The 27,913-nt window shown below is 56.0% G+C and overlaps 1 protein-coding gene across 2 annotated transcripts; it reads right to left on the minus strand.

Annotated features, from left to right (window-relative positions):
- Positions 1–1,257: 1,257 nt before the first annotated feature.
- On the minus strand, positions 1,258–26,626 carry L3MBTL1 (L3MBTL histone methyl-lysine binding protein 1). 2 transcript variants are annotated; one of them, XM_054274443.1, is made up of 23 exons: positions 26,561–26,626; positions 19,186–19,366; positions 18,807–18,969; positions 16,514–16,737; positions 15,714–15,858; positions 15,466–15,595; positions 14,738–14,861; positions 14,062–14,149; positions 11,933–12,024; positions 11,238–11,342; positions 10,349–10,484; positions 9,774–9,865; positions 8,565–8,716; positions 8,404–8,480; positions 7,937–8,022; positions 7,288–7,398; positions 6,934–7,048; positions 6,579–6,678; positions 5,503–5,700; positions 5,195–5,241; positions 4,329–4,486; positions 3,660–3,722; positions 1,258–2,771 (listed from the first exon to the last, which is right to left on the minus strand). In XM_054274443.1, the coding sequence occupies exons 3-23, from the start codon at positions 18,940–18,942 to the stop codon at positions 2,637–2,639; spliced, it is 2,514 nt and encodes an 837-aa protein (XP_054130418.1). In that variant the 5' UTR covers positions 18,943–18,969; positions 19,186–19,366; positions 26,561–26,626; the 3' UTR covers positions 1,258–2,636. The 2 variants fall into 2 exon arrangements, with proteins under 2 accessions (XP_054130418.1, XP_054130417.1); XM_054274442.1 differs by having other exon boundaries at positions 9,774–9,874.
- Between the last annotated feature and the right edge of the window lie 1,287 nt (positions 26,627–27,913).

Consider the following 27,913-nt stretch of genomic DNA (forward strand, 5'->3'; position numbering starts at 1 on the left):
TACCCCAAGAGGTACATCAGCCTGAGAGGCTGAGGATGCTCAATGCAGCAGGAGTGTGACACAGCTCCCCCCACCCTTCAGTGGGACTGGTGCTCCTGACAGCTGCTCCCAGCACAGAGCTCACCCCTGGGCTCCAGCCCTGCAGTCAGAGGAGGGGCAGCACCCTGGCCCAGGTCATGTCTGTTTCCAAGAGGGAGGTGAGGAGAGCCCAGGGCTGGCAGGGCTGTGCTGGCACAGCGTGGGGATGCACCTCTGCCAGGCAGAGCAGGGCTTGGCTGCAGCCAGCAGCAGAGCAAGAGCCAGTGGTGCTGGTTGTAGCCAGCCCTGGAGGCAGCCAGGGCTTGACTCATGGCTCCTCTGCCCCTCAGCAGGATCTTCTGAGCTCCTCACCACCTCTGCTCTCCCAGGCTGCCCTGTGAGACACAGGGCTCTCCCTCCTTCACAGCAGTTTCAGATCTGGTGCCTGGGTAGCAGCTCCTGTCCCTGGGATGGTGCTCAGTCCCTTCCCCAGCAGGAGGAATGACTTCACACATGGGAATACAGCAGATGAGAATAGGATGCTTTCCTGAAATGGGTCCGTGCAAGCTCAAGGGCTGTGTCCAGTGTGAGGGAGCTTTTTCATTCCAGATCCCACCTGGAAAAGTCTCAGCACCATTCACAGCCTGGGCTGAAGGTCCCAGGCCTCCTCCCTGCACACAGTTGCCCAGAAAGAGACTCTCCATCAGCTGAAGAGACCGACCTCCACTTCCTGCAGAGGAAGGGTGGCTGGGGGAGTGACTCTGGGACCCAGGGACACAGCTGCTCCTTCCCACTCCCTCTCTCCACAGCTGGCCACACGGCAGCGCTTGAAAAGATGCAAGGACATAAAAAAGGAAAGGAGAAGGAAAGCTGCCTAAATCAAACCCAAGCAATGACAAAACAAAGGCATGGACAAGTTGCAAGTCCTGCGGGAAGAGCAAGCAGCAGACGTTTCAAGAGCAGGTCAAACATGACCCCAAAAATTCAATAACAGAGACAAAATGCTACATTTCCATGGGAAGCCTCAAACAGGTTGACCCAGATGTGACAGCAGCTCCCAAGGCAGCACAGCTCCAGGACACATTGCTGGTGCACTTGCTCACACCTCTGCATCCCTGTCTTTGGGCACTGGCAAAGGGGGGAAGTTGTTTGATTACTGGAATGTCATTGTTGGGAAAGGAGAATGAAGCGGACCTGGGCTGGGCCCTGGGCAGGTGGCCATCTGGGCAGGTGGCCATCTGAGCCACCCTCCAGCACTGCATGGCCAGCCCCTGCTCCAACAGCTCCACAGGTGTGCCAGGTGATGGACCATGGAGAGCAGTGTGGGGCCTGCCAGGAGGCACAGGGGCTTCTCAGAAGCTGCTGGGACTCTGCCAGCACCCCCAGCAATGTTGGCTTTTCTGGCTCTGCAGCCCTTTGGTCCCTCCTCCATCACAAGGGACAGTGCTACATGAGCATTCCCAAACTGCCTGTGGCCCTGTTGGAAAGGTTCTATGTTCTGAAAAGGAGAGAAACAAACCAGCCAAGTGCTGGATTTCTTTCAGCTCTGCAGGTAAGGGATCCAGGGACAGCAGAAGATCCTGCTCTTCAGGCAGCAAAACCTGGGTGCCTTGTGAGGGTAAAGAGTGGGGAGAAGGCAGCTTGGTAGAATTGACTCAGCCAACTCAGGAATGCCTTCAGAAGCGACTCTGGATCTGCCTATTGGAGCAATGGATGCTTTTTGTCCTTGGCACTTGTCCCCACCCTAGAGAGGGCCCTGCTCCTAATACAAGGACCAAAGAGGGCCCAACTTCCTTTGTAGAGGACTCTTTAATAGGTGTGAGGGGAACAAGTTATCCGAGCATCCTTTCTCCCAGAGAAGAGCTGGACAGAACAGTCTGAGGTGCAAGAAGTGGAGCCTTTTCTGCATCCAGCCAGCCCTGACCTGGCAGGGCCCTGAGGCTGCTGAATTCCAGGAAAGAGGAAGAAAGCACAGGTGCTGGTCATGGGCAGAGCAGCTGCCAGGACAGCTGCTCCCCGAAGGGACAAGAGGTGGCCACTGGTTTGCAGTGCAGTGTAGGGGCAAAGCAGTCATCAACTGGCCTCAAAAGGGGGAAGTCAAAAGAATTCAGAGAAAAAGGCAAAATGAGCAGAAGCTCCTCAAGAACGTTCCTTGGAAACGGTGTTAGCACAAGTAGCCCCAGAGGATCACACAGAGGGAAAACCCCAAATCTCTCTCAGCTGCTGAGCAAAGGCAAGAGCAGCCTTGGAGTGGGTGTGAGCATGGCTGCAGGCAGGCAGTCCCTTCCCTGCCTGGGGGGCTCCAGTGGGTGCCAGCCCCCGCTGTGACTCCTCCACAGGGCTCCCTCAGCACCCCTGACCCACAGCAGGACACAGTGGGGCAGCTGTGGCACCAAGCTGGGCCAGTGCCACCTCCACCCTCCCTCCCTGCCCCCGAGGGTGGGCAGAAGGGCAGCGGGCAGGGAACGGGATGGCACAGGGAGCTGGGAGGGGACGTGTGGCACCGGGAGGATATGAGCAGGACGGGACAAGCTGCGGTCGGCTGGGGGATCTCTGTCCTGAGCGGACAGTTTGGCAGCACCAGTGATGAGGGAGGGTCCCAGGTGGGCCAAGAGAAGTCACTTTAAGGTGTCATCAGCGTTCTTGAACATGAGGATGGCATTGTAGATCTTGAGTGCCGGGCCCAGCTTGACACTCATAATCTTGACGATGTCAGCCTGTGTCAGCAGGAGGAACGCCTCGCCATCGATCATCTGGGAAGGAGAGCAGGACAAAGGCACTACTGCACACCTGGGCTGGCACTCCTGGGCACAGACAGCACCAGCAGGACCTGGGCAGAAGCCACGGGTGACCCCAGGGACCAGGGCAGGGCCCATCCACAGCACTCCCCAGGGACACCCCAGCTGGCAGCTGATGTGCCCAGGAACAGGGCAGAGGGGGAGAAGCCCTTCAGGGGCCATCCCAGGAGCCCACACTGCAGCCAGGTTGGGATCCTGTGCTGGAGCCCCATGACACAGCACAGAGCCATCACAACCTGGTCTGGGCAAGCAGCCATCCATTCCCTGCTCCAGGGACCAGAACTCATGGACACTGCCCTGGTTCAGCTTTGCCTGCCTGAGCACCCTTAAGGCACTGGGGCCATTCCCAGACAGGCTGTGACAGTGGCTGTAGCCAGGATGCCCAGGATCAGCCCCGGGTGTCAGAGCCACCCCCATCACATCTGCCCAAAACCACCAACCCTGACAGGCAGCAGTGCTGGTGAGAGGGGCAGAGGGGGGAGGATGAAGGGGTGAGGAGGAGTAGCTCCCTGCAGGAGGTGATGGTGCTCTTCAGGCTGCAGCACCATCCTCCTCCTCTGCCCCCCATCCACATCCCCTCAGAGGGGATCCCCCCATGCTGGGAGAACAGGGCAGCACAGCTCCCTGGGCCTCAGCAGCTCCCTCCTGCCCCGTGGGGACACAGCCAGACAGCTGCACCCTCCCATGCAGTGGGGCTGCAGGGCAGGAGCACTGCCAGGTGCTGGATGTGCCCTCAGCACCCAGCAGCAGGCCACTGCAGGAAGGCCAGTGGCCAATTCCTCCCAGCCCTGGTGGCAAACAGCTGTCCTTGACCACCTGCTCTCATCTGCCAGCCCTTCTCACCTCATCCTTGAAGAGCTTGGCTTGGTCCTCACAACCCGTCAGAGTCTGCACAAAGCTAAAAACCTTGGAATAAATGAGAGAAATGTCAAGACAGAGCAATGATTCTGGCTGGAGACCCCTCCTGAGCCCACATCCTCACATTCTGAGCCCTGCAGGGTGCCACAGGGGCAGAGGCTGCAGTTGCTCTGCCCTCCCATGCCAGAGCTCACCCTTGGCCCCAGGCACAGGCACGGGCCTGAGAGGGGCACCCAGAGGGGTCACGGGGACATCAGGGGATCACTAAGATTGGCTGAGCTCTCTGTGATCATCGAGGCCACCACTGACCAGCACTGCCAAGGCCACCACTAAACCACGTCCCCAGGTGCCACATCCACACAGCTTTTGAACACTTCCAGGGATAGTGACTCCACCACTGCCATGGGCAGCTGTGCCAGTGCCTGAGAGCAGGCAGGGGCTGCTGGGGCTGGTGCCTGAGCTCCTCCACCTACTCAGGCCTCAACAGGGGTCACCATGGCTGCCCAACAAAGTGAACAAAGGTAACAGTGTCTCCAGCAGACCCCTCCTCACTAACCCAGGGACGTGGCCACTGAAGAGCCTGGTGCCTGTGCCACAGCCAGGCAGGGCACTCCCAGCCACGCTGGCACATCAGAGCCATCCAAAGCACCTCACCTCATCAATGGTCCACTTGGCCACCGTGGCTGCTGTGATGCCAGCCACCCCGGGCAGCAGCTTGCAGTGCTGCTCCCAGCACAGGGACAGGGAGCGGTCGGGGTGGGCGGACAGGGCGGACATGAAGAGCGACTGGTGCACATTGTCTGAGGAAATAGCTGGGGACAAAGCACGTGTGACACAAGGTAAGAGGTGAGAACATCCCATGCAGGGATCAAGAGCTAGTGGCTGTCCTGTGAGTTAACAGGGTGTCAGTGTATTCAAGTGCTCCCTTAGATGGGATTGGGGATCCTGGGAAAAGAAGTTGAGACAAGCTTGGCTTTGCCTTGTTCTTATGACTTTTAATCATTCATTTTCCACTCACTCCCAGTGGTGGGGTAGGTGGCAGGACAGCCCATGGCGAAAGGGATGTTGGATGGAATATACATCAGGCATCTGCTTGTCTGCATCAGAACCAAATGCCAAGCCAACTGTCCAGCACCAGTTTCTGTGTGGCAGCAATAATTTGGCAGTTCACAACCACACTGAAATTTTGGGGCACAACTTCCCACTATCTCTGTCTGAACAGGACAAAGCACCACAGAAAATACATGCCATAGAACCACAGAAAATACATGCCCTAGAGAGGATCCTAATTCTATGCCCTAAAGCACTCAAAGACTCCCAGGCATAACCCCAGAGCCAAACCAAGGGAGCTTTGTGAGCCCTGGCACAAGGTGGGGACGTCCCTTATCAACTCTGGCAGCTGACCACAAGCCCCTCACTGGGGCAGACCTGTGGGAGCCAAGGGAGCACCCAGCACCCCCAGCCACCCCAGCTCCTGCAGCCTGCCCTGCAGTGACACCATGGCAAACGATGGCACTTACTCTGGAAGTCTTCCTGCTGGATCTTCCGGTACTTTGGAGGTCTCCCTCTAAAGAGACAGGAATACTGATGTCCTGGGCTGGGCCTGGCCCAGGGCCCTCCTCCCCAGTGCCCAGAGAACACCTCGGCAGTGGGAGCAGGGACCCAAAGGGCCCTGACCCAAAGGGCTGACAGCCAAAGCCGTGGGAAGAGAAAGTGACAGAGGCAGAGCTGGCAGGAGCAGGGCCAAGGAGCCTCTGGGGGCTGGTGAGCCCTGCAGGGTGGGCAGTGCTGGCACAGGGCCCTCCCTGCACGCTGGCCGTGCCCCTACCTGCCGTGGTGCCGAGATTTCTTTCGCTGAGGGAAACCCATGGGGCTCCTCTTGCGCGTCGAGGCCTCGGTGTCAGACAGGTCGGCCTTGAGCCTGCCCTGGTTCTTCTCTGCCAGCGGGCACCCTGAGAGGCAGTAATGGGCTGTGAACCTCCCCGTCACATGGCCTGAGCCATCGCAGCCCGGCGTGGGGCACTTCCTGGAGAACAGAGGGGACACAAGCGTTGGGCCCAGCTTGGAGCAGCACTGGGGACGAGCCAGTGGGGCCACCCCTCTGCCCCCGAGCACGGGCAGCCGTTGCCCTGGCCATGGAAGGCAGAGGAATGATGTGCTGAGCCAATTCCCGTGGCCAGGCTGCTGGGGGCAGGAGCAGGGCACAGCCAGTCCCTCCAGCTACAAACCTTGGCCCTCTGCCATACCTGCAACCCTGGGCAAGGAATCTGTGTGCTGATTGAGCAGCTCATTGGGGCTCCCAGAGTCTCCATCTTCCCTGGCCCCCACAGGCACCCAGACTACCCTCAGAGCGAGCAGTGAGTGTGTGCCAGGAATGTGCCCAGGAGGCACACCTGCCCTCCCCATCCTCACACATCCTCCACCACACTGGCTCTTCCTGACACCAGCCTAGTCCTGGGTTGGCTCTAGACCCAGCCTGGCTTCCCTTGGAAAGGGCCCCTCAAGGGACTGCCTGAGCTGGCACCATGCACTGCTCCTTCTGGGGACTTGCCAGCTCAAAGCCTGACAGGGAAAGGCATCCAGGAGGGGTGGAGGGAACAGCATTCTCACAGCTGGTGCCAGTGAACAGCATCTGCACTGTCCTCTGCACAGCCCACAGGTGCCCATGGTAGGTGGGCACACAGGACACCTCCAGGGGCTCTGGGGCTGCAGGACAGGCACGGGAGGGGCTCACAGGGGTTACTCCAGCTGGGGTCCAGGGCAGCAGGGGCAGAGCCAGGTGTGGGTGAGTGCAGGGACAGGCTGGGTGCTGGTGGTGGGGCAGGTGAGGAGGAGCAGAGGCAGAGCTGGCCCAGCCTGGCAGGGAAGCAGCTGTGCCCCTGCAGGCTGTGCCAGGGAGCTCACCTGTGGTGAAAGCTGTACTTGGAGCTCTTGGAGTGAGGGATGCTCTTACAGCCCAGGCTTGGGCAGCCCCCATGGGCAGAGGAGGCTGGTTCCTTTGGCCCTGCAGGCAGAGGAAAGGAACAGGAGAAAGGCTGTCAAGGCTGCAAGCCCAGGCAGAGCCAGGGCTCTGGGCTCCCTGCCTGCACCAAACAGGGAGGGCTTTTCCTACTGACACATCCATGGAGTGGCCTCTCCTCCCTGCCCATTCTCAGCCAGAACCTGCCCTCCTGTTTCTGTGCATGGGCAGGTGGCAGTGACAGAGTGTCTGGCGTGCTTGTGCCCTGTGGGGAGGAGCTGACACAGGTGCAGCACTTACTGAGAGGAGGCTGCAGTGGGTGTCCTGTTTTTGAGCACCAGCCCATGGGATGGATGTCCGGATGATCTGCATCAATCCAGAAATCATACACGTGGCTCCAGCCATCAAAATGCACCTGGGGAAGCACGGAGAGAGGTCACCCTTCAAATGCCAGCACACATCTCTGAGGAGCTCTGGAGCCCTCCTAGCTGAGTGCAAGAAGCAGGGTAGAGCTGGAGTGCAGCACAAGGCTCACAAGGCACTCCTGGAGCCAGGCACTGGCACCTGCCCACATTTGCACACTCCCAGAGAGGGGAAGGGCAGAGTGAGCCAGCACAGTGCCTGCACACAGGCTCACCATACTCCAGCACCCACCTTTATCCTGTGATCTTCCACGTCCTCCACACTGGCCACTCGGATGAAGGAAGGAGTCCTCCTGTCCACTGCCTCCAGCTTCATGTTGACCAGGAAGCCGTGGGGCGGGCGCTGGAAGGGCCCAGTCAGGGGGAGCAGGGAGCTTCAGGCTCCTGCCCCCTCAGTAGCTTTCCCAGCACTGTGTCCTCCTCGAGCCCAGCTCCCAGCCCTGGCCTGGCCAGGGAGGAGCCATCCCAGCTCACAGTGGCAACAGGAGAAAGCAGAAACAGCCTCCCTGCATTTGAGCTGCCTTTAACAGATGTGCCCCAGGGAAGAAGGTCTCTAAGAGACACATTTTGGGGATCTGTATTGCAACCATGCTTGGCTGGACATGGCTGCTGGTGGTGCAGTTTGAGACAAAAACTAATCAAGCAAACCTAAATTATTTTCCATCACTCAGCTCCTGCTTAGCTGAGGGCACAGTCATACTCCTCATTTTTCCCAATTTTTAAGTCTTTGCCCAGGATAGCCCTGACTTCTGAACCCTGGCCTAGGCCTGTGGCAGGAGAATACAGAACATCACTGAACTCATCACAAAAGCAAAGATCTGACAATGAAGCAAACCCAAATTCCTGTCCAGGTGGGGTGGAGCAGATGATGTGACACTCACCACTTTAAAGGCCCAAGCTGGGACAGCAGATGCTCCAGTTTCTTTCAAGTACTTTTCCCAGGTGAAGTTGTCAGGATCAGGATAATCTGGAAGGGGGAAGATGCAGGAGGTGAGACAGGCTGCAGGAAGTCAGAAAGTGCCCCAGAATGCCCCACTGCCTTCGAGGGCCACCCAAGTCTGCTTGGCACACAGGAACCTGAGAGACATCAAGAAGTGCTGCTATTTTCTCATGGCCCATGAAACCCACAGTGCAAGGAAGCAGAAACAGCTGGGTGTGCACACACAGTTGGGGTCTCCTCGTATCTCTGAGTGGAGACTTGGCCTAACACAAGCACCATGCTGCACCTGAACATGTGTACAGGAGCCTTGGCAGGAAGTTTGTGTCCCCAGGACCCCCATGCCACCCTGTGGAGCCTGTTCCCAAAGGGATGCACTCCCAGGCTGCACCTGACTGATCATTGACTCACCTTGAGGAGGTGTGAGGGGTTTGCCGTGCTCATGACACCATCCAACTGGGTGGATGTATGGACTGCTGGGATCACACCTAGAAAACATACCCAAGCTCTTACACAGGGCCCTCTGTGGGTGTCTCCCCAGCACCTGCCCCCAAGAGCCTGTGTGGCCTTACCAGTAGTCATAAGTATCATCCCAGTTGTCAAAGTGCACCAGGAAGCGATTGTCCACCACGTCAGTCACTGTGGCCACACAGATCAGGGACGGGTTCATGCGGTCCACGGCCTCGAGCTTCATGCCCACCTTGAAGCCTGGAGAAGCCTCGTGCTGGCAGGAGAGAGGGGCAGGGCTTTTTCAGAGCTGCAGCCCCAGCTCCTTCCTCACCACTGCCCAAACCCTCCCAAAACCAGACCCTGTCTGGCCTCCAGACAGCCTGGGGCCACTCAGGCTCCCGGATGGGCAGTGTGCTGCCGTGCAAGGAAAGAGGAAGTGGGTGAGCAACTCAGCTGGGCCACAAAAAGAAAGAGGAAAAGTGATCTTCAGACCCTCAGGATCTTCTATAACCAGTAAATTCCAAGAAAACTGACACTAATTCTGCTTTGTCCCAGAACACTTGTTTGTGGTCACAGTCAGCAGCGACCAATGCCTCAGGCATGGCAGGAGGAGCTGGCATGGGGCACTCTTCCTTCCTTGCCTTTATTTCTTAGATCCAAATTCTGTACAAAACACTGCATCACTGTCCTGGTTTAGGGCAAATTTGGGAGAAAACTTCCAAAAGAGGGCCCCTCCAGAAAGCAAACTCACACGTCACCCTAGGACAATCACACACACTGGTGGGGTTGTTGCAGCAATGAACAGCAGGGTTTAGACACAATAAATAACTTGGAGAGGCTGATTTGTCAGTAGGGTGAGTTTCCTCTGCAGCTGATAAAGGAATAATCAGCATTTTCATTCTCCTATATTCCCACTTCCCTTACCCAAGCTTCCATGTGAAAAAAAATAGGCAGACACAGAAACAACAAAGATACAAAGAGACAAAGGAACTATACTTCTGAAACATTAGGTGATATATTTTATCTAAGTAATTGTTGAGAATAGCAGTTACTTCTCCTCATCAATACTTGATTTTAAATTGTCCATGAGATAACCTAGAGGAAATAGAATCAGACCAGCAGCAATTCTGGGCATACCAAAGAGTGCCCAAGCTACAGATCCTGAGCAACAAAGTGTGCCACATACTCCTGGCTCTTGAGCACTGTGGGCTTGAGGGGTGTGGGATGGACAAAGCAAAGCCCAATGCTGGTGGAAGCATTTTGCTCAGCTGGAGGGGAAGAATCACACCTGAACCTGTAGGCTCTGGCAGGAAGGAGATGCTGCTACTCACAGTGTTTCGGACCATGAAGAGGTGCTTAGGAGCTGCCTGAGCCTTTGTTAACTTCAGGTAGTTTGTCCAGCTGAATTCCTCTTCCTTATAACCTACAACCCCTCAGGAAGAGAAATGAGAGCAGTGAGCTCACAGCCAGGAGGATGTGAGGGTGAGCCTGGCCATCCCTGAGCCACTGTCACCCTGCCAGCATACCCTGCTGTGGGCAGACAGGATCTGCAGCAGCCCTGGGGTGCCCAATGCCTATGGCTGAGAGCTGATGGGTGCTTTTGAAGGGGTGTTAGGAAACATGAGCAGTGGAGTGGAAATCCAGAGCACAGCTCCTCCTCCAGTCCTGCCTGCCCTGGGGCACAGCTGGTGGCACTGGGAGGTCCAGAGCAACAGGGCTTTGCAGAAAATGTGAGCAAGCAGAGATGGGTGCCTGAAATGTTGTCCTGTGGAACTCCACCAGTACAGCAGCATCCCTCCATGGCCCCATGGAGCCACCGTGTCCCCACCTCGAGCTCTACATTTGGCCCACTCTTCATCCTCCTCCTTCAGCAGGACCCAGCACCCGAGCTGAATGAACTCCTTACCTTTGGGGGGCTGGAGTTTGTGCCCTGTCTCCTCAAACCAGCCAGCAGGGTGGATGTCAGGGGAGTCAGCATTTAGCCAGAAGTCGTGGCACTCGGAGTAGCCGTCGAAGTGGAGACGCATCCGGTAGCCACAGACCTGCCAGCAGGGAGGGAGGAGAAGGAAAGGGCCATGGAGACCTGCTGCTGTCCCTGGCTGAGCATCACACCCCCTCCCAAACACCAGCTCAGCATGGGCCACTTTGGGAAGCCAAAAGTCAACCACAGAGCGGTGCCCAAACTGGGAGGCACAAACCAGACTCAAAGGGTGACCAGAATGGAACAAGGTCAGTGCAAAGGCACCACAAGCCAGCCCAAAGGAGGGATGTCCAGGCTGGTGCTTTATATGCCATGGTGGAGAGCCTTGCTGGATCCAGCAAGTGCACAGACTCCCTTTTCTGCAGCCTGGGAAGCTGCTGGTGCAGGGATTTTGGCTAAATGCCACACTGGCTGCCCGGGGAGCTCTGCAAGGAAAGGCTGGTCCAGCTGCCACAAGGCTGAGTGGAAAGTGGATCTGCAAGGACACAAGAGGAGCAGTGGGATGCCTCCATACCCTGCATCTCAAGTGCTCAGACCTGTCTTAGGGACACAAGCTGCTGCCATCACCACAATCCCTCCCCCTGTGCTGTGTCAGGGTGACAGAGACCAACACAGCTCCACAGTGCTGTGTCCTGTCCCTCCAAGCTGGCAAGGAACTCCCTGCTTGTTTGCCTGAGCTGCTGCAGCAGCAGCTCATCTCCTGCAGTGACAGGCCCTGTCTCCTCCAGGGGCCAGCTGGCAGCACCTCCCCTGCCCCAGAGCCTGTGGCTGAGCCAGGAGGAACCAAGGAACAGGGGCACTGGAGGCTCCTTACCTCAGCCACTGTCAGGATGAAGTACATTGATGGGTGCTGTGGGTCGATCCCCTCCAGCTTCATCCCCACTTTAAAGCCATTCTTGTGCTGGGAAGCTACTTGGTACTGGAAACAAAAATTAAACTACAATGTAAAACCAACACAGGGAGCTGGGTCTAGAACCCACCAGGGGAGCAACCACCAGGCAATGGGAGCTGCTGGGACCAAGAGACTGTGGGCCACAGGTTATGTTATCATCCAAATTTTATTTTTTCCCATAGCTAAAAAAACAGTGTTACATCTCCTTATGGATTTACATCTCTTGCTATTGGCAGGGCAAGGTGTCCCTGGGGTAAAAGCTGCAGCAGGGGGAGCAGGACACAGGCCTGACTTGTTTGCAGCACAGCCTCAGGAGAGCCCACGTGGCTCCAGGAAGGGCTGGAAAGGCTCCACCACCCTGCCAGAGCCACAGCAGTGTCCTAGGCAAAGGTGGGGTGATTGGGATGGGGCCAGCACCTGCTGGGGAGTGGGACTCTGGGCAAATCAAAACTGGAGGCTGCCCTGGCACTTCCAGCTGACAACTGGAGCTTGGGTATTGCTCAGAGTCCCCCAAAACAGGGAAGCAAGGAAGAGAGGAGAAGGAGGAGGGGTGGGAAAAAAAAGGGAAAGAAAAGAGAAGATGAAAGAGGGAAAAAGACAGGAAAATCCCAACTCACATCCTGGAAGAGATCTAAAGGGGCAGCGACAGCTTTCTGCTCCTCCAAGTAGGACGCCCAAGACCAGCCTTCTTTCTTCTCCTCACTGGCACCTGAGCGCAGCACAAACGCACACAAACGCTGCTGAGGGGCTGCTCCAGCCCTGCCCCACTCTCACACAGGGTCCTGCATCCCTGCTCAGCTCAGCACCATCCTGCCAGAGCCCCTTCTGCAGCAAACCTGGCTGGCTGCACCACGAGGGGCAGAGCCAGGAGCCCCCCGTGACCCAAATGTCCTGAACCATGTCCTAGGAAGGCACCTGGGCTGCTGGAAGGTGTCCCTGCCCATGGCAAGGGGTGGGACCAGATGGGCTTTAAGGTCCCTTCCAACGAGTCTGGGACTGCAGAGAGTGTGAGGGACGAGCCAGGAGAACACCACACCTGACCAGACTCTCTTCCAGCCAGAACTTTTGCTATGTCCACACAGGATGGATTTGTGGCAGCCAGCAGGATCCATGCACAGGTCTGGGAATCATTCCCAGCTGCAAGGGGCTCCTAGACAGTCAAAGCAGCAGCAGATTCACATCCCAGCTCTGCCATCCCCTGCTCTGAGACAGCACCTGAGCCCCATGGCACAGCAAGGCCACTCTGATGCCCTAGAGATGTGCCTGCCCATGTGACAAAGAAGACAGCACTGTCTCTTCACAGGCAGGGAGGTGACCCTTCATGCCTTTGAGAAGGCCACAAAGGCCTTGCCCAAGACCTGTGAAACACAGCCCAAGTCTCTTGCTCTCCAGCTTCTTTGTCTCCCTAATTTGCAGCAGCTGAAGGGACTCCAGGGGTGCTGTGCCTATTCCAGTGCTGAGGAATTTTCAGACACAGATTAGCCATGGCAGCCAGCCTCAGGTAGGGCAGGCTAGAAATGCAGGGGGAAAACAGACCAACTCCTCCCTCCTTTGGGCTTAGGGGAAGAGGAGATGGAAAAAAACCAGAAACTTAGGGAAGACATTAAAGGTGGATTTCAGTGAGCAAGGTGACTGACCTTGCTTTGCTGACATGTTCAGAGTGAAAAATACTTTTACTATTCCTTAGGACATAAAAAATGTGCCAGGCATTGCTGGGGAATCTGTGAGTACAACCTCTGCACTTCTGGGGAATGACAAATACACCAAGAGTCAGAGCATACACTGACTGCTGCACTGAGGCATCCAGGTGTGTATTTTGTTTGCTGAAGTACTACTAAAATAAGAGAAAATAAAATGCTGAAGTAACAAAGCTCATCACTGCTTACTTGTATGCAGCAGGGAAGGTTACATGCTCAGGGCTCAGTGAGAAGCAGGTATGATATCTGAGATTCCTTTTTGACTGTAACATCAGGGGTTAATGACACCTGGCCCTGCCACTGTCCCTGCACTTGGTCATGGAGAAGAGTATGAAGTTGAAACGGTTTAATTTTAAAATTATTTTGCGTATGACTTTCAGTACTCAAAGACAAATAAATGTCTATTTTCCATAAATGTTAATTTTCATGTTTCCCAAAGTTTTCCTTGACACTACAGGGAAAAAAAACAGCCAAGCACACACTGCATCCCTCAGCTTGTCTCCTCTCCTTCCATGCTGACAGCTCTGCTTTTGAGATCTCTGATACAGAATAGATCCCACAGGATGAGACAACCCCAAATCACATGGCCTCAGTGGCACTGCACCTACATGAGCAGCTCCCAAACTTGTGAGCTCCTGATGCCAGGAGGGAAGCTCCCCATGAGCCCATCCCAAAGGAGGGCAAAGCCCCACGTGGTGCAGTCCTGTTTGTGCTCAGGACAGCGTCCCTGGTGGCAAACACAGTGCCCAGGAGCCAGTAACAAACTGAGCTCCTGAGGGGAGGGACAGGAAGCTCTGCCCAGCAGGGGCCAGTGCCGTGTCCGTGGGGTGCCCCCTTCCCATGGAGAGAGAGAGAGGAAAGGAGAGAAATGGAAAGAGACAGAGAGAGCAGGATCAAGCAAGCAGAGGAGCTCACAAGCCTTCAGGACCACGTGCCAGCGCACTGCAGTGGGTGTGTGACCCTGCAGGAGCACCAGAAGGGTCCAGCCCTGCAGGGGGACCCCAGCCCCAGCAGCAGTGCTCACCCCACAGCCACCCCGCCCTCCGTACCGTGCTGGCTCCCGTTCCACGCCTCAGCCTCCACATTGCTCATGGCAGAGTCTTCCACCGAGCTTTTCCTCTCTTCCTGCTTTTCCTCCTGACATGAGAACAGACAGAACAGAACCCAGAGGCTTTTGGCTGTGTGTTGTATCCTCACACTGGTGCCCAGGGCCATAGTGCATCCCCACAAGGTCCACAGTGTGACCAATGCCTGGCCCAGAGATGGAATGCCAGAGAATCTGGTGGTGGGAGCCTGCAGGGACTTCAATGCTCACTGGCAGCCATCACACCTGGACTGGACCTGCTCCAGGCAGGGCTGGCAAGCAGAGCTTCCTTACCTTGTCAAAGTCTCTCCCCTCCCCAGGACACCCAGCACACAGACAGACACCCTCCTACTGCAACCCTTACTGTGGTGGCCTGGACTCAAGAGAGCAGCTGAGATGGGTCAGTGCCTACAGCCCAGCCGGGAGAGTCTGGCACTGGCCAGGCCTCAGTGCTCCACATGCCAAACAACCAGCCTTCATCTCCACACATCCAAGTCTTTTTGGCATTTTGGATAACCTGTTTCCCTTTTGACCTGCAGCTGCCAGAGCCCAGAGCAGCACGATGAGATCTGTGCACACAGGGCTGGCCTCCATCCCCCTGGACACTGGCCACACCCACCCCCTCCCTGTCTTTGTCCTACCATTTGCTCAGACTCATATTCTTCCTCCGAGGGGCTCTGATAGTCCTTCCTCTTTCGTTTCTTCACAGGTTTGAGGATTTCTGTGGCATTGGTGCTGCTGGCAGAGTTTTCCACAATGACAGACCTGCACAGAGGGAGGGAGGGCCAAGCACTGCAGCCAGTGCAGCACGGTGACACTGCCTGGGGTTTCAGCAAGGGAGGGGCTGCTGGACAATCCCTGTCCCCCTATTTCTTACTCATACATGCCCCCACTCCTCCTGTGAAGGGACATATGCACACAAGTTGCCGAGAGTCAGAGCCAGGGACAGGCCAGAGTCACCCTCACACACGTGGGTGTTAGAAACCTGAACCCAGGGATGAATCAAAAGGGATCTAGTTTAGTAGCAGGGATCTAAGCTGCACCAGAGATGCTGGAAAACAAATCCTGACAGTCACACACTGGTCAGGAGTAGGGCTGGAAATGCCCCCATGACCTGTGGCCTTCCACTGCTGCTCAGCCTGGAAGCCACTGCAGCAACCTCCTGCTGCAGCAGATATGTGTTTACCAGGCCACACATTGGGCAGGAGAGAATCTGGCTCCCTTGGGAAGTTTTCCTCCCCCAGCCTGGCTCCAGGAACAAGCGGAACACACAGGACCCCCAGCACCTGCCAGAGGCGCTCCCAGCCCTCCCTGGAGCACGTGGGGCAGGGCAGAGGGATGGGCAGGGCCCAGAGCCCCCTTCCCTTACCTCTCTTTGAACTGCTGGTGGCAGTGCTCGCTGCAGAAGCCCCTGCCCTCGCGGGCGCCGTCCCACACGTGTCTGCGGCCGCAGGTATCGCAGTGGCACAGCCCCTCTGCCGCGGGCTGCTCCGGCACGTCTGCGACAGCAGGAGCAGCAGTGAGCCACGCCGAGGGACACAGACAGACAGACAGACACCAGGCAGCATCTGCTGCATGCTGGTACCCACCCCGCAAGTGCCACCACGGTGCCCTTACCCTGAGCCACAGTAGGATTGTCTCTGCTGGGGGGTGCCACCTCGGAGTCCCCATCTTTGTCTGTGTGAGCCTCCTTCACGGCTTCCACAGGAGGCAGCTTATCAGCACTCACCACCTTCAGCGTGCCGTACTCATTGATCCGAAACTGGCAATGGACAAAAAGCAAGGAAAGAGTTCAGCAGACAGACATACAACTGGTGGCTGTTCTGCAAATGAGGGACAGGGATGGTCATCGGTGTGTCTGACAAGAGGACAACTCTTCTGAGCACAGCACCCCAGGCCCTGTGAAGGTGCCCTGCCTGCAGCCCGTACTGGGCACTCAGCTGGAGCTGGCAGGTGGGGAGCTGGAGGATGAGGTGTCCTGAGGCTGAGCCACAGCTGAGAAATGGGAGTATTTTCTGCAAGCTGTCATGCACTGAGGGTACCCCTGAGGCACCCAATGCCAGATGAGCACAAGGCTGCTGCTCCCAGGGTGAGGGCAGGAGCTGGGGCACAGCACAGGTTGGAAGGGAAGATGTCCTGCACAGCACGTAGCACCCCTGTGCCTCCTTGTGCAGGGCAGAGCTGCTGCAGCCCCCCAGGCACCTCTGTGAGCTTGTGCTAAGCTGCCAGGATGGCAGGGCCACAGGGATGGGGCAGGAAAAGAGCTGGGGCAGCTGAGGGATCCTCCAGCTGGGGTGCAGGGGGATCAGGGCACATCCTGGTGCTCCCTTCCTGGCACATCCTGTGGGATTTACAAGCACAAGCAGCTGTGGGGAGAGGCAGAGGGCTCAAAGCCAGCGGCCCAGGGCTACACTTACCCGCAGGTTACTCCCAGGCAAAGTTGCCACCCCATCTTTCCACTCCAGCACACGGACTGTGCTGCAGGTCTGCACCCCGCTGATCTGGGGAATGACAGCAGCAGTGATGGGCTCATTCCCTGCTCCCCTGTCTGGCCTCTCGGCCCCTGTGCTCCTCTGGGGCTCCCGGGGGAATCGCTGGATTTCTAAGGTGCTCGTGGGAAGGTTGATGGCAGTGGCGTTTGCTTGAGAGGGGAAGAAAGGAGACAAACAACCAGAGGCATACACAGAACACTTCACAGATGCAAACAAGGCTCAAAGGCAGCCCAGGATCCCAGAGGACATGGCCTCCCAGGTGAGGGCTCTGCTGTGGGCCAAAGCACAAAGGAAGCAGAGTGACGCAAAAAAATCTGCTGCCAGTAATGGCTCATGCTGGGGGGTGGCACCAACACTGTCCACATTCAAGGGTTTCCACTTCAGCCTGATCTCAGACTGTCTCTGTGCCTGATGTGACAGAGTGCCCTGATGTGACAGAGTGCCCTGATGTGACTGGAGTTTGCTCCTGCACTGCAATTTTCAGTTTAGTTATGTTTCAAAGGAATATACTGTGCAACGCAGGACCTCTCTGCAATGAGAACTGAGGCACCAGGAAAAATTGGGAGATCTGCTTCTAGAGAACACCCCTGATCTCACCTAACACACAACCATGCTTTGCTCAAACACCTCCTAAAAGACACTGGTCAGCTGCTCAAAATTGTCCCAATTTTCAAGAAGGGTAAGAAGGATGACTGATAATTACAGGCCTGTAAGTCTCACTACAGTGCTTGGTAAAATTAGGGAGAGGGTTATTCTGGGAGTTACTGAAAAACACTGGAGAGGCAAGGCAGTCCTTGGTCACAGCCAACACAGGTTCACAAGGGGAAGTCCTGGTTAACCAACTGAGTTTCCCTTTATGGAAAGGTCACCCCACTAAGCTGACCAAGCAAAGGCAATAGATGTGGTTTTTAGGATTTTAGCAAAACCTTGATGCTGCCTCTCACAGTGGCCTTCTGGACAAAGAGTCCAGTACAGAGCTCATCCAGTCCACTGTCCATTGGGTGAACAACTGGATGATGGCTCTCCTGCAGCTGGGCTCAAAGCCTTACAGGAACTGGGTGCACATCAGGCTGGTGGCCATCGCCAGTGGGGCTCCCCAGGGTTTAGGGACAGTGCTCCTAAATTTTTTATAATCTGGATGCAGAATGTCCATTAAGTAATTTTATCAATGACACTAAATTAGGAGGAGCTGTGGACACCCTTGAGGGTAGAGAGGCCTTACACAGAGATCTGGATAGACCAGACAGCTGGGAAATCCAATCACCATGTACATGAAACAAGAGTAAGACCTGGATTCTGCTCCTAGGATGGGATAATCATGAAAATTGTATGACTTGGGGAGCAAGACTGGAGAGCTACCTGGGGAAGGGGCTCAGGGACTGGGGGCAAGTGGAACAGGAGCCAGCAGTGCCCTGGCAGTTCCAAGGGGAACATCAGGGGGGTGACCGTCCTGCTCTGCTCTGGGGCAGCCTCACCTGCAGTCCTGGGGACAGTTTGGGCCCCTCAGCACACCAAGGACAGCTGAGGGCTGGAGGAGGGGACCAGGATGGTGAAAGGTCCAAGGGCAGGACTTGGGAGGAGCAGCTGAGGCCACCTGGCCCATCCAGCTGGGAGGGGAGAAGCTGAGGGGTGACCCCATTGCTGTCTGCACCTTCCTCTGGGGGCAGGGGCTGATCTCCCCCTTCTGGGATCAGCAATGACCCAAGGAGATGGAGCAAAGCTGCCTCAGGGCAGTTCAGGTGGGGCATTAGGAAAAGGTTCCTCACCCCGAGGCTGCTCAGTGCCTGGAAGAGGCTCCCAGGGAAGCACCAAATCAGGGAGTGTGTGAACAACACTCAGTCCCTATGGTTTCATTGTAGGTGCTCCTGCCAGGAGCAGGGGTTTGGACTCAATGATCCCTATGGATCCCCTCCAGCTTGAGCTATTCTGGGATTCCCTGCTAATGCAGCAGCCCAGGATGCCACAGCCCTGCAGAGCAGGCACCAGCACACTGCGCTGCCCTGGCTCAGGGCCCCTCCCATCAGGGCCTCAGTTTAAAGCTCAGGAAGATTTGATTGACCATAAACAGTCCAAGTGATGTGGGATAGCCACAGAGAACATCCAAGATGGTAACAGCAGCTTGGCTTTGCCTCCCAAGGTTTGGGAGGAGCACAGCTCCACAAGGAGTGTGGGTGTCCAGGCTGGGGAGGCAGCAGGTGGAGGGGGCTGCTCCACATACCTGGAATGATGAAGGCAGTGGTGGGCAGGTGGGTGCTCTGCACCGTGCTCTCGGTGGTGACCACGTGGACACTGACCTCCCCAGCAGCACTGCCCTTGGAGCTCCTCACCACCTCCATCTCCCCCCTGCTCTCCATCACCTTGCCTGGGCACACAGCGAGGCCCTGCAGGGCAGCAGGGAAGAAATCAAGTTGGGTACCAGTATAAACACAACAAAGGAGCGAGAAAGTAACTGCACAGGATGGTCTCTCCCAGCAGAAACCCCTGCGAGATGCATTCAAGGTCTACTGAACCCACATGAAGGTCACAGCATGCCCCATGCAAGCCCTTGTTGTGAGGTGCCAGCTCAGAGCCTGCAAATGCTGAGGGTTTTTTCTCACCTGGCACCACCATAAGATGGCACGAGCACAGGTCCACCACAAGCTGCTGCTGGCTCCCACGGGGGCCCACAATGACAGACTGTGACTGAGGGCTGCCAAATCCCACCCAGGAGCAGGCAGAGCTCCCTGCAGGCCCCTTCCTGTTCTCCCGTCCGAGTGTCACCCTTGATCTTCCAAGTGGCTGCAAGAGAATTTCACAAGTGACAGCAGTTACTGGGGGTGTGAGTTACTGTGGGGAACTTGATGTCCCTGTACCCCAGCTGTGAGTTTTTCACAGGACTGGTGATGCTCAACCTGTCTGTCCCAGACTGCAAGGCAAGATGTATTCTATTTGCCATCTGGATGGCAGTTGTCTTCTATTAACTGGGCAGTTTTAGTTTTTCTTATCTCTTCCACACCCACTCCTCCCGGGGGGGGGATCATCTGCTGATAGCAGCTATTGAATGTCGCTGCATGGCTGATAAGAACTAGAGTATCCCATTGGGAGATGTGAGCCCAGAGGAAGGAGCCAAGCATTGATACCCAGATACAATCTGGAGATTCTGGAACACCAGCACAGCTCTGGATTTCCCAGAGGAACAGCAGCTGCCTCTTCTTTCACTGGATTGTCAGAGGAAGAATACATCCTTCTCTACAGGATCCCTGCTCCAGCAGAACCAGCCCTGACACTCCAGGAGGGCTGAGCCACAATTCCAATGGGACTGCTACCAACAACCTGACCAACAGGTTGTCAGGTTTGGTTCTGACTCTGTCAGTGTTGTTCTAGTGTACTGCATTGTTTATTTTATAATTTTATTTTCTTCCCTAGTAAAGAACTGTTAATTCCTGCTCCCATATTTTTTGCCCGAGAGCCCCTTAATTTAAAAATGACAATTTGGAGGTGGTGGTGGAGGGATTCACATTCTCCACTTCAGGGGAGGCTCCTGCCTTCCTCAGCAGGCACCTGTCTTTCCAAACCAAGACTGTCTGGCCATGAATCTCAAGGAGGAAGCAGTGTCAGGGCCTCGAGGGCACCACTGGCCCTGGCTGGCTGTGAACAGCCCCCAGCCATGGGCCCAGGGGCTCCAGTGTCAGCAGCACCCTCTCCACAGCACCTGCTGCCAGCATGGAGGCAGGGCCACACAGAGGACCACAGCCATGGCCTGGCCCCTCCTGATGCAATTTGAATTTGAAAGGAAAGACATCCATGTGGAAAACAGGATACTCATTTCAGTGAAGCAGGGTTAGCTAAGAATTGGGCTACAAAGGACAAAGTCTGGAATTTTAAAACCTGAGACATTCAGATAAAGGTCTTACAATCAGAGGGCACAGAGTGGGAAGGTGCAATCACGTTGAGGGGAGGATCTACTTCTCCTGGTTCTGTCAGGTTTGTGACCAGAAACACCTGATGCTCAACTGGCAAACAGCACAGACCTTTCAGGCTCGCCAGGTGTAGAAAAGCACTGTTAAGTGTCAAAACAGCTGAAGGAACTGAAAAACTAATCTGGACAACAGACTCCAAGTGAAAGTCAAAATGGATTTAGCAGCCAACCTGCTTCAGTGCTTCCTAATAACGAGTAGGGATCTATCTGCTTTTTTTGGCATTTAAATCCAGTCAATCCTTGATTTATCATTGGGTCAAATATTACAAGGACAACTCTTCATTTTGTGGGAACTTCTGCCTTTTTTTAAAATTCAAACAGAACTTGGGACTGGAAATGCCTAGAAATGAAGAGAAATAACGAGGTCCAGTGCTCAGGTTTATGATGCTCCACCTGATTTTCTCACAGTCTCTGATGTGAACACAAAAGCAAATATTTGCACAGGAAATGTGAAGCAGTAGTCAACATTATGGTTTCATTTTGGGTGCCAGGAGCAGGGAGTTGCACTTGATGGTCCTTAGGTGTCCCTTCCAGCTTGACATATTCTGTGATTGTGGGTCACTCTCCAAATCCTTACAGGTCTAGGTTGATGCTGTGGACACTGTGAGCTCAGGGTGAACAGAATGAATTTGGATTACAGATTGTGGTGCTGCTCTTTAAACTGGAAAAGCTAAACAACTGAGATTTAGACCTTAACTCCAGACAAGCCCTCCTCCAGCAGCCTCCTGGGAAAGGCCTCTCTGCAGCCAAGGGCCATGTCCCAGCACTGGGGCAGCCCAGCTCAGAGGGGTGGGAGCCCCCCAGGAGGCAGAGGAGCCCATCCAGCCCACGGCCCTGCCCTGCTGTTGGACTCAGTGACCTCACAGATCCTCTACAACCTGAACAATGCCACCATTCTCCCACCAACTGAGCCTCCTGTTCCCCTCACCTGTCCCTCAGCAGCAGTGTGAGTGCTCTCCCCAGCACCCCTGGCTGGAGCAATTTCTGTGCTGCTGGTGGAAACTTCTCCCTAACTCCTTGTCCCAGCTCCTGCCCTCTGAGCACACATGGAGCACAAATTCTATTCCAAGCCCAAAACTGTTCCAAGGCCACACATGAGCAGCAAGAACACTGTTGGTGTGAACCGGTAAGCACACTCTTGCCACAGCTGAAACTCAGCAGCTCCCAGGGCTCTCCCACATCTTGTCAGGGGCTTCCATGGTGTCAGACAAGAATTTCCCACCAACACTGCTCCCATCAGCCAGAGCACACACTGGTAAACTTTTAACTCAGCATTCCTGGGGTAACCCCACACGTGTGGGCATGGCACAATACCTGGGCTGCAGAGCTCCATCCCCTGGAGGACTGAGAATCAGGATTGGAGCTCACAGTTGTTTGCAGCTCACAGTTTTTTAAATTCTGGTATAAAAGTCCCTGGAAGGACACTATACAAATCAGTACTGTCCCAAATATAAACACAAATCTTTTACTGTAAAAAGTGTTTCCCAAGGAATGAAATCACCATATAAAGATACAAGTGCTACTAATAATACAACTACCAAAAATCTCCCTAAAAACAAAACATTTTAAAAAGTCAATCAAATTCTATCTACAAAGTCATCAGCTGATTCCCCAATGATTCAAAGCTTTAGAATTGTTAGCAATAAACTCATAACTTCTGTTGTTTCTGCTTTCTATAAGTAATACCAATAAATAGTAACTATTGTTAATATTACATAAATGTTTAAAAAATATTAACCCCTTCAAACACTTACTACTAATATATCAATTATATAATGTAAATTCACTAATTTTTGTAATAAAAACAACCTGGGGTGAAGTATCCCAGGTCAGGAGTGCTACACAAGGAAAAGGGGCTCAGCCACAGCAAGGACCTGCCCCAGCACCACTGCCACAGCAGGACAAAGGCACTTGGATAACCCTGCTCCTTCTGGGGGCAGACAAAAGGCCATGGAGGGGGACCCAGAGCTCAGACAGCTCTGGTGCCAGAGCCCAGGAAGGCACCACTGCCTCAGAGAAACCTTCAGGGGATCCTGCAAGCCCTGGAGCGACCCAGATCATCACAGGGTAATTCAGGAACCCCCAAGGTCTGTAATTCAACCTTCTGCTCCCAGCAGGGTGGGATCACACCCGGCTGCTCAGGGCTTTACCCAGCCTGGTCTTTACCCAGCCTGGTCTTTACTCAGCCTACCAGGATGCAAATCTGCAAATTAGCACAACAATGAGCAAACCAAACTCACACTTTTCCTCGGGTGTTAGGAAAGGGTTTTAACCCCAGAGGGTGGTCAGGCATTGAACAGGCTCCCCAGGAGAGCTCCAGGAGCATTTGGACAAAGCTCTCAGGCACGGGATGGGATTGCTGGGGTGTCTGTGCAGGGACAGGAGTTGGACCAGGATTATTGTGCTCAGGATATTCTATGATTTGTTCTGCTGATTGCCCTAAGTATTGAACAAAAGCTTCATTTATTTATCTTTGTGGGTTTTTTTAGCTGTTGTCTTAAAAAGCTTTTGGCTTACACTTGTCCCAGTGGCATCTCATAAAGCCGTGCCCACCCAGACAAACCAGAATCAGGCTGCTCAGCAGCCTTGAAACCCCCCACTCCCCAAACCAGCTTTTAAAAGAGCAACAGTGGAGCTGCAGCTGTTTTGGCCCAAACAGTGAGGCCCTGAGCTCTCCATTTTGCCTGGTGTTGGGTGTAACTCCACATCTTACAGAGAGTGCAGGTGAGCCCCACTCCTCAGCCAGCTGCCCATCCAATCCACAAGGACTGGATCACATCCACTCCTCACTTCTGCCTTCTGCTGAGGGACAGCCAAGGATCCCTGGCTGGAAAAGCCAGGAAGGAGGAAAGCCACCCCAAGAAACCCCTACACGGTCCTTCTAGAGAACACCACAATGCGCTGCTGGAGGGTGGAATTTTTCAAGACAATTCTCGTGGGAGTGCTTTGCTCCCTCCTGCTTTGCTCCTGGAATCCTGTGCCCTGTGTAAGGGTAGGGCTGTGCACATGGAGCCTGTCTGCAGCCAGACCCTACCAGCCTACTCCAACCAGTTCTGACAGCAGGATCAGTGCCTCTGAACAGTTTGTCTCTGTCAGACACAAAGCCCCAGGTTCAGGAGACAAAGCACCAGCACAGAGAAGGGGTCCCTGCACGGCCCAGCAGGGAAGGGCATCAGCACAAGGCTCCTGAGTCTGACCACCCTGAGAGAGCTGGGGACACCAGCCTGTGCACACAGCCACACAGACAGGGACACAGGTCACAAAACACACACTTAAAGGCAACCAGGATCACTGGCCCTGCTGCTCACAGAGGTTTAGCTCATCCAGCAGGGATTGCTGGGTGTTGGCACAGCCACGCTCCAGAGCAGTGACCCTGGGGCTGGCAGAGCATCTCCAGGGCTGCTGTACACAGGAGCCTGCAGCCCTGCCACAGCCTCACCCTCACACCAAACCACAGCAGAACCAGGGAGTGATCCATCCCTTGGGAAGAGGAGGGACATGCTGTGTGCAACAGGGCACGGAGGAGCATGGAGAGAGCAGCTCCCAGCATGGAGCTGCTGCACAGCCCTGACAGTGCTTATAAAGCAGGATCTGCTCGAGAGAGGTGCTCCTGCTCATCACAAAATTGGCTTGAAGTACTCTAATTCAAACAATATTGACAGGTATTCACTTACTGGCTTCTCAGAATTTTAAATATTCCTAAAACCTGCACTGGTACATGCTGGGGGCTGCTCAGCTGGGAGGAAAGGTCCTGCTGGACACCAGGATGCCCATGGGGCAGCAATGTGCTCCTGCAGCAATGCAGAACAGCGTCCTGGGCTGCACTGGGAGCTGTGTCACAGCTGGCAGAGGGAGGGGATCCTTTCCCTCTGCTCCACAGCAGTGAGGCAGCCCTGGAGTGCTGGGCCCAGAGCGGGGCTGCCCAGGACGTGACACAGGGACAGACTGGACAGAGTCCAGCACAGGGCCATGAAGCTGATGGAGGGACTGCAGCGTCTCTGCCATGAGGAGAGGCTGAGAGAGCTGGCACTGCCCAGCCTGGAGCAGAGCAGGCTCAGGGCATCTCATGCCTGGGCATGAAAAGCCAGGGGGAGGCTGCAGAGGGGACAGGGCCAGGGACAGCCCGGGGGCCTCGGGCACAGAGTGACCCACAGGAGGGGCCCTCCGAGCTCAGGAGACGCTGCTGCACTGGGAGGGTGGCCGAGCACTGCCGCAGGTGCCCGGGGAGCTGGGGGAGTCTCCATCCCTGCAGAGACTCAAAAGCCACCTGGACACATCCTGGGCAGCCGGCTCTGGCTGGCCCTGATGGAGCAGGGGCTGGGCAAGGTGACCTCCAGAGGTCCCTCCAGCCTCCCCCAGCCTGAGATTCTGTAAATTACTTTTTTCAGGAATTTCCTCAGCCATAACAGAGAACTTCCCCATCCTTGCCATCAGCCGAGATATGGATTTTTAATTACCTCCAGTGGCAAAATTCAGCCTTTAAGAAAGACCACCAGCTGGGATCATGCTAAAATTGCAAGTGGCACACCAGAGCACTACAGAGACCTGCAGGACTGAGAGCTGCTCTCTTGGACCTTCCCCTGACTTCTGGCATTGCCCAGGGCAGGTGTTTAGGAGACTAATGGCACTGCAGAAAATATTTGCTTTGTATACACACCGGAGCACTCAGGAACACATTGGCACAGGCAGGTGGCCCAGTGGAGAAAGACAATCACATACTTCTTCCCTTCCAAATGACTGCTGCTCCAAAGCCAGGAGCAAATGCCTGCTCTGTAACAAACCAGAGGCCTCAAAGTTCTGCTCCTGGGTTCTTGAGCAGCATGGTGAGGTTTGGAGTGGGCCACGGTATTTATCAACATCTCAAAACCAGATGAAATGTCCCTCTGTGCAGTAAGAGGCTGTTCATGTTACACATTTTAAAAGAGAAAACAGATTCTGTGGAAATAGAGATCAGAGGGAGAAGGGCAATAAAGCAGCAAGCTGCCTTCAGCTTTAGGTTCAGACACGGACGACAAAGCAGAGACACTCAGGCTGGCTGTCACCTGCTGTCCCCAGGAGTTTCGCTGGCACCAGGACCAGCTTTCAGGCTTGTGGATCTGCTCAGACCCACAGGTGGGGAGGATGAGCAGTCACCAGCAATCCCATGTGCCACTCCAAAGGGGTCGAGGTGACACCATCCAAGGCCAGCAGGCAGCCTGAAGCCCGGGCACTTCTGAGGGGCACAATGGGAACTGTCAGCCCCACCTCCCACTGCCCCTGAGGGCACCAGCCCCGCTCACCACCCACACCTGCCCACTTTGGATGTTTTTCCACACACAGATGGAAACATCTAAACAGGATGGATACCTGACCTCAAAATATTTTTAACTGTCCAGTATTTTATTTTCTTTTATAACTAGTAAAAAAAATCCAGGTTAAAACTAATAAAATCAATCCATGAGCTGTGCACTGGGCTGTTTGTGCACTGCTAGGCTGGACCAAAGCCGTGCACGCCGCAGGGCCCTGTCCAGGGCTGCAGCGCTGTCACTGCGGGCTCCGGGACAGCGCTGCTCGCCCGCTGTTCCGCAAACACCCGAAGGAGCGCGGCCGGGCGTGCCCCGTGCGAGGCGCTCCCAGCCCGGCCCGGCCCGGCGAGGCTCCCCCGGGGCAGCGCGGTCCCCGCGGGCAGGGCAGGGCTGGGCTGGGCTGGGCAGCGCCTCACACCTCGCACCTCACACCTCGCAGCCCGGCCCGCGCCCTCAGCGCGGCGGTGTCCGCGGCACGGCGGCGGCCCGGCCGGAGCCAGCGAGCCGCTCCCGCCGTCCCGGCCCCGCCGCCCCCCTCCAGGGCAGCCCCGGCCCCTCCAGCCCCTCGGCGCGGCTCCAGCTCGGGGGATGTCGGCGCTTTCCCCCCACGGCGCCGGGCCCGGCCCCGCTGGCCCGGCCGGGGCCTCGCCCGTGCGGGCACCGGGCTGCGGCGGGGCCGGGCGGGGACGCGGCGAGCCCGGGCCGGCGCTGCCCGGCCGCGCTCCTTACCTGCACCCGGGCGGGCGCTGCTGCGAGCCCCGGCGGCGCTGCCCGGCCCGGCCCGGCCCGGCCCGGGGTGCGGGGGGCGCGGAGCGGGAGGGGCGCGGGGCCGGTCCGAGTGTGCGCGGGGAGTGCGGGGAGGGGGCGGCTCAGCCGCGGCGTCGCCGTGGAAACGCGCGGGGCCGCATCCGCAGGGCCGCGCTCAGCCCCGCCGCAGCTTTTCGGGGGGATGCGGGAAAGGGGGGCGTCGTCATGGCAACAAGCGGGGCCCCCCCGACCGGCCGGGCAGCACCGGGGCCGCGGTGTGACGGGACGGGGAGCGCGGAGCCACGGGGTGATGCTTCACTGAGGCACCGGGGCTGTGGGTGGGCTGGAGCCCTCTGCTCTGGGACAGGCTGGGAGTACTCAGCTGGAGAGGAGAGGGCTCCAGGGAGAGCTCGGAGCCCTGCCAGGGCCTAAAGCAGCTCCAGGAGAGCTGGAGAGGGACTGGGGACAAGGCATGGAGGGACAGGACACAGGGAATGGCTCCCACTGCCGATGGGATACTGGGAAGGAATGAGGGTGGGCAAGCCCTGGCAAAGCTGTGACTGCCCCTGTGTCCCTGACAGGGCCCAAGGCCAGGCTGGACAGGACTCAGAGCAGCCTGGAACAGTGGAAGGTGACCCTGTCCATGGCAGAGGGTGGGATGAGATGAGCTTTAAGGTCTCTCCCAGTCCAAACAATTCTAAGACTGTGTGATTAACCAAACACCCCTCTGAAAGGAATCAGACAAGACCAGTGGGGATGTGTCCTTCACAAGCAGCCAAGGAGACCATAGCAGCTCCCCAGGCCTTGTCTGGCTCTGGTGCCAGGGGAGAATCCCTTCCCCAGCCCCAGAGAGGGACCAGGGGATGTTAAGGTGGCATCCCCAAGATCCCTGGGAAGTGAAAGGATCTCTCTGACTGGTCCTGAGGTGGAAATGCAGGATGGACACACTCTAGTAGCACTTCCAAACAAACAGCTCTGCTCAAGCCCAGGGCTGCTCACCTGGCCACCCTTCAGTATTCTGTGGCCACACAGGAAGTGTCTTCAGACACACAAGGTCTGTCCCACTTAGCTGCAGAAAGCAGGAGTGGAAGGAACCAAGGCTGGAAGCACAAGAACCAAATGTACAAAAAGCTTCTGAGAAGAGCCCTCGCTGTGTTTTGGACGGGCTGGGGAGAGGTGTCTGCCTGCTCACCCTGACAGCCAGCTCTGGCTGCCCCAACCCGGGGTGCAGAGTGTTCCTGCTCACTTTGGAGACTGTAGGAACAACCTCACAGCTTCAGTGTATCTGCAAGTTCCTTGCCACCTTGAGTTTTGTGCTCCAAAATTTTTACCACA

Source organism: Melozone crissalis, unplaced genomic scaffold, assembly GCF_028551555.1.
Source record: "Melozone crissalis strain CALT ecotype California unplaced genomic scaffold, PUWL_Pcris_2 ptg000017l_1, whole genome shotgun sequence".
NCBI lineage: Eukaryota > Metazoa > Chordata > Aves > Passeriformes > Passerellidae > Melozone > Melozone crissalis.

Bases quoted from the DNA above. Each gene is read 5' to 3' on its own strand.
- L3MBTL1 (XM_054274442.1), bottom strand. From the start codon at position 18,942: ATGGAGAGCAGGGGGGAGATGGAGGTGGTGAGGAGCTCCAAGGGCAGT. The intron at 15,859-16,513 runs GTAAGTGTAGCC...GTCCATTGCCAG, and splicing joins TGCCTGGGAGTAACCTGCGG to TTTCGGATCAATGAGTACGG. The intron at 5,242-5,502 runs GTAGGGGCACGG...CTGTCTCTTTAG, and splicing joins AAATCTCGGCACCACGGCAG to AGGGAGACCTCCAAAGTACC.